This window comes from Gaeumannomyces tritici (assembly GCF_000145635.1).
Source record: "Gaeumannomyces tritici R3-111a-1 unplaced genomic scaffold supercont2.15, whole genome shotgun sequence".
Classification (NCBI taxonomy): Eukaryota; Fungi; Ascomycota; class Sordariomycetes; order Magnaporthales; family Magnaporthaceae; genus Gaeumannomyces; species Gaeumannomyces tritici.
Genome location: NW_008804559.1, coordinates 5,196 through 10,463, shown reverse-complemented (window position 1 = coordinate 10,463; position 5,268 = coordinate 5,196). Strand labels below are relative to the sequence as shown.

Below are 5,268 nucleotides of genomic sequence, written 5' to 3'. Positions count from 1 at the left end.
GGCCAGAGAGTCCGCCGCACTGAAACCAGAGTGGTAGGCACCCGGGTAGACGACAACCATCTGCCAAGCCTCCTGCATAAAACCTATCGTCGGGGCGCCTTCGCTTTGCAGGCGCTTGATGCCGTAGTGCAACGCTTGGTGCCGCAGGAATTGGTCATGGTCCGCCTCGAGCCCCAATACGTTGCTGAACGCCTCAGTCGCATTGTCGAATGATCCTGGCTCGGTAAGAAACCATACTTTCCGCCCGCGGTAGAGATAATTGATGGCGCCCAGCTTCAAGTTTTCGAAATGCCACGCAAATGGTGCGCCCTTCGTCCCTCGGTAAGCGGTTGGAGTGTGGAGCCCGGGTATACCTTCCCGAGGCAGTTGGTTACCTCGAATGTGCCAGATTGGGCTTTGCAAAGGTAGGAAAGCATTTTCACGCTCTTTGGTAGAGTGTGCTGGGATGTCCGTTTGGTAAGCAACACCCGGGATGCTTTCCGAACGCTTTTGGAAAGCTGCTGAGATATACTCCGTATACTCCTTAATGAGGGCATGAATGTCGGAACCGGCATTGCTTGGATTATTATCCAAAGAAGGAAGGGATTGTGTTGCGGTCAAAGTGTAGAGCCGCCAAAAGTCGTCTCCCACCAACTCCGGCTTGTAGGTTGTACATGTTTTTGTTTGAGTCGGTTGTGCAGGAAGCACTGGTCGAGACTCCTTCGGGGTGTTGATAATGAATGCACCTTGCTTTCGTGCTCCAAGCTCCTCAGCGACAGTAAAAAGCAAAGGGCTGCCATCTTTTGGACCTTCTTTAAGGTCCGAATATTGGTTCGGTGTTGGCTCGAGCACCAAGACCTCGCCGCCGTAGCAGGGCATCCATTGGTATTTCACGCCGTTGTGAACCCCATGGGAAGCGGCTGGGTCGTTGTCGTTGCCTTGGCCAAACAGGGGCGGGGGTACTGATGTGGGTTGAACTTGGGGAACCTCGTCGGGATTGGAAGGCGATGGTGAAGCAGCTGGTGCATTCGTTGCTGGCACTGGTCCGTTAGGGAGCGGTTTTCGGGATGGCCCGGCAGGTGGGGCGAATTGAGCCGAGGTGAAATGGGCGGCCGACTGGGGAGATTGGGGAATAGAGCCGTCGTTTGGAACACCTTCGACCATGGCTTTGTTTCCGTGCTGGCCGGCAGATCCCAGCGGGGGACCCGCGGCAAAAGGGCCCTCGGCTATAGCTATTTGCGTGTCGGCGGATGTGGCCTCCTCGTTGTGGCAGTCGACCCAGTGTTGCAATAAAATTTCGAGATAAAACCATCGCTTCAAGTGCTGGTTGCCTTGGGGGGTTATTTCCCCGAAGTAGGATCGAACGGCTGTCAAACATTGAAGCAAACAGGTGTTGCCGGTATAGTCGCCAAGCTGAAAAAACAAAAAAGGTTAGAAAATATCGACCAAATTTCGAAGGGCTCTCCTTACCTCTTTGGGAAAGTCTTCCAGTTTACACTCCAATTCTTTTTCACAATCCTCCCGCAGCCTGTCTGCCATGTCTCGTTGCATTCCCCAATGTGTGAACTTCCCCGATCTTCCACTTCGTCCACTGCTTTTCCCCTGCAAGTTTTCCACCGTTTCCTCCTTCCAGTCGACAATGGCCACAACGAAATGATTAGGCTTGCGCCCCGAGAGTTGGAGCCCATCCTGAACATGGCAGAGGATGACGGCAAAAAGTTTATTCTCCATCTTCTTCTTGAGCGCACGAACATTCTGGTAATTAATTACCGGCCAGGAGTTTATGGTGCAAACATCATACAACACAGCGGCCGCCATGAGCTTCCCGGATTCGAACTGGTCGACCCCCTTCTCTGGGAAATGTTCTTTCCCCCACTTAACCGCGGCATTAAGCCTGATTTCGTAGGGCCCATTGAATTGGGGCTTTTTGAGAACTGGACGCGGCCTTTGCGGTTCCGAGGTTTCGAGGTTGACCACAGAGTTCGTATTAGCGTTTAGGGGAGGGTCGGCTGTATCCCGAGGGGGACTATCGGGGGGCTGCTGAGGGAACTGCTAGACGGTGACTGTGCTCCGGGATTGCTGCCTAGGGGTGCGGCGTCGGCGGCGTCGGGAATATCGATGTCGGCTGCATCTTGGGCGGGACCGCTGGACGACTGCGGGTCGGGATCGCCGCTTGATGCGGCGTGAGCATCGCCCAGCGGTGAATCGATCGGGAGGAAACTTCGAGGGGTTTTTCGTCCAGAGCCGGGATCGACCTCAAGTGGTGCGGGTTTCGTTGAAGGTGCATCCGACTGGCTTTCGCGGGGGTTGCTGCTGGAAGTGCTGGAAGTGCTTGCGGAATCGGTGGAGCCGGCGCTACTCTCTTGCTCGCTGCTCGCCGTCGATGACGCAGCCGAGGGTGACAAAGGGCCCGATGCAGGTGCCCCAGAAACTGCATCTAAGTCGATAGTTAGCTTTTGTTTGGAGGTTGCCTGCCTGATGTGCTGCTCACCAGTCCCGGCCGTAATCTGTTGACGAAGCTCAAGTTCGGCCTGTCTCTTGGCCTTTTCAGCCACCTGTTTGAGCCGCTCACTTTCGGCCTCTAGCTTGCCTAGCTGGGCCCGGAGATTCTTGATCTCTTTGGCGTACTGTTCGATCAGCTGTCTCTCGATGTTCTCGGCACGCTTCTCAGCCACCACCAGAGACCCCTGACTGCCCATGGCACTCATCTCAAGTCTAAATAACTCCTGTCATCCTTATCTTGCTCAAGAAAACAGAAGTCCCGATAGGTGGTTGTAGACAAGTCAATGTCTTACAAGCACTTGTGTACGTAGGAAGGTAAGCAGTGAGTCGCTGCTGGAATCTGCTGCAGTCTCGGGTTCCATCAAGGTTCCACCACTACGTATAAATGACCTAGCCATCCCACCATCCCACCTTCCCGCCATGTCGTCCGGCGTCCGTCGAGGTGGCATCGCACGCGCAAGGTCTTGTCGCGGCTCTGTTTTCTAGCGTGACCGTAAAGGCCCGACCTGCACCACGTTGGCAAACCGCGCAGCCTATTGTCCACGCGACAAAACGCACAAGGAGCACACCGGGCTGGAATTTGGCCCTCCAGCCCCCGAATTATCTTTCTCTGGCCGGGCCCAGGGGGGGTCCCGAGGACCCCCCCGCCTTTACCCGGCCTCACTACTTTTTCCCGGCACTTTGCCGGCCGATTGCTTTCTCTACCACCAACAGCTGCGCCCATGGCGCCCCGGCGATATTCGCCCTACTGCCGATTGCCCACTCACTATCAAGGAGCGCCGGAGTGCGGCCCGATCTCCGTGCCTTCGGGCTTAATTTGTTAGCCGCCTCGATAGCAACATGTAGCCTAGTGTCAAGCTTAGGTAGCGCTAACACGTCATATGCCCCCTGGGAGGCAGGGACTGGTAGATCCCGACTTACTGACGTTAAATATACTCACTCACTCACTCCCTCCCTTTCTTTCTTTGCACTTGCGCCTTTTTCCTTTGTACCTTTCGGACCAACGGTAGGCTCGTTGGCCCCCCGCGATCCCCGGCCGGGCCTAGAGGCGGTCCCAAGGACCCCCTGCCTGACCTCGCCCCCTTTTCCGGCACACTTGCCGGCCCAACGCACTACTACCACCCGCAGCGCTTACAACGCCCCGGCGTATACATACGCCCTACAGCCGATCGCCCGCTCACTATCAAGGAGCGCCGGAATACGGCCCGACCTCCGTGTGCCTTCGGGTTTAACTCTGCTAGCCGCCGGATAGCAACATGTAGCCTAATGTTTAGCTTAGGTAGCGCTAGCACGTCGTATGCCCCTCGGGAGGCAGGGACTGGTAGGTCCCGACTTACCGACGTTAAATATACTCCTCCTCCTCCTCCTCAGGCCTTTGGCCTCGCAATATAGCAAAACCCCTAATGAACCGGCTTTTGATCGAAAATTCCAATAAAAACAAGCGACGAGCCGGAATTCAACAATCTGCCAAGGAAAATAGGGCCAAACAGCGTTTAAATACGCTTTCCCGGCTGTCCCAAATGCCATGGGAAACTCCCAAGCAGACCAGAGAGTTGGCCTCCCAAATCAGCACTTTCAAGGCCCGGATTCCGGCAAGCCCTACGGCCCGACTTTTCCTCCGGAAAGTTCAAAAAGGCTACGAGGCGTGTGAATTCGAATTAGCTGAGGCCCTGCAAAAAATTAGGCGGCTGGAGGCCGAATTGGAGGCACAGCGGCCTCGCAAAAAAAGGAGGGTGGCCCCGGATCCCAACGAGACCTTTGTGGATATCCGGCGCGTTGCAAAGGCAAGGGGGCAAGTTGAGGAGGAAAGTAATACAGCATCTGGTTAGTTAAATTCAGGTAGAAATTTGCAGTTGAATGCACTAGGTTTGGTCGGGACCCGATTCATTTTGGTGATCGGACTGTGGGGGTGATCGGACAGGGGGTGCTTTGACGAACTGGAGGCATCGTTTTTAACTGTATAACGGAGAAATCGACGAAGACGTTTGTTCAATTATCCTAAGCGTGATGCACTGCTGTTTTAAACGCATGAGTGTCCAGTAAACTGGCCACGCAACTTCATTTGCCAGGCTTTTTTTTTTTCTTTTTTCGGCTTCGTTGTGGCGCTCCAAAGGGCTTTTCTCTCCCCGCCTTGGTACTGGTTAAGGTGCGACCCGATTGCAGGCCCCTCCCAAGGTACCTCACCTGCTTCCAGGCAATCGGCACACGCCACCCTAAAAAGCTACCAGTATCACGGCCCTGGCCCCTGGCCACCCTCCCCCTCCTGCTATCGTTCGGCATGGCGCGCGACCAGTATTCTGGCCCCAGGTCATGCAGCCTCCTGTGCCAGCTGCGTCCAAGCTTTGAGGGTACTGGTCAGCGGACTTTTCATAGTTACAGTAATACTAGTTTCGGGGTCTCCGTAGTTTGCTTTGGTACTAGTCTCCTAGAGTGCGTGACCCCACTTTGGGCATCCCCCCACCTTTGGCAGCCAATTTGCAACACCGGCGCACACAAACGAAGTGACTACAATCCAAAGAACAACATTAAAAAAGCCAGATTTATATAGAAAATTGACGGGCGGCTATGTTGGAGGCTTGTCCAATTCCTCTAGAACAGTGGCAGCCGATGCGGAGTTGATTTTCCGCACTTTTTTTTTATGTGACTGCAGCAACGGCCCACGGGCAAAGGCAACGGCCTCCTGGGCCCCCTTAATGCGCTCTATCGAATAGAAAGCGTCCTGTGCGGTCCTTTTGACTGTACGGCGAGGAGCCGGCTTGAGGGAGGCCACCTCCTCTTTTAAACGTG

The 5,268-nt window shown here is 54.9% G+C and overlaps 1 protein-coding gene across 1 annotated transcript in view; it reads right to left on the bottom strand.

Annotated features, from left to right (window-relative positions):
* Positions 1 to 2,687, bottom strand: part of GGTG_13499 (hypothetical protein) — a gene marked incomplete at both ends in the record, with an annotated part of 4,189 nt that extends 1,502 nt beyond the window's left edge. Inside the window, 3 exons of the mRNA XM_009231405.1 lie at positions 21 to 1,392; positions 1,597 to 1,902; positions 2,007 to 2,687. Coding sequence (XP_009229669.1) covers positions 21 to 1,392; positions 1,597 to 1,902; positions 2,007 to 2,687 — 2,359 coding nt within the window. The remainder of the gene's footprint in view (positions 1 to 20; positions 1,393 to 1,596; positions 1,903 to 2,006) is intronic.
* Positions 2,688 to 5,268: the final 2,581 nt, after the last annotated feature.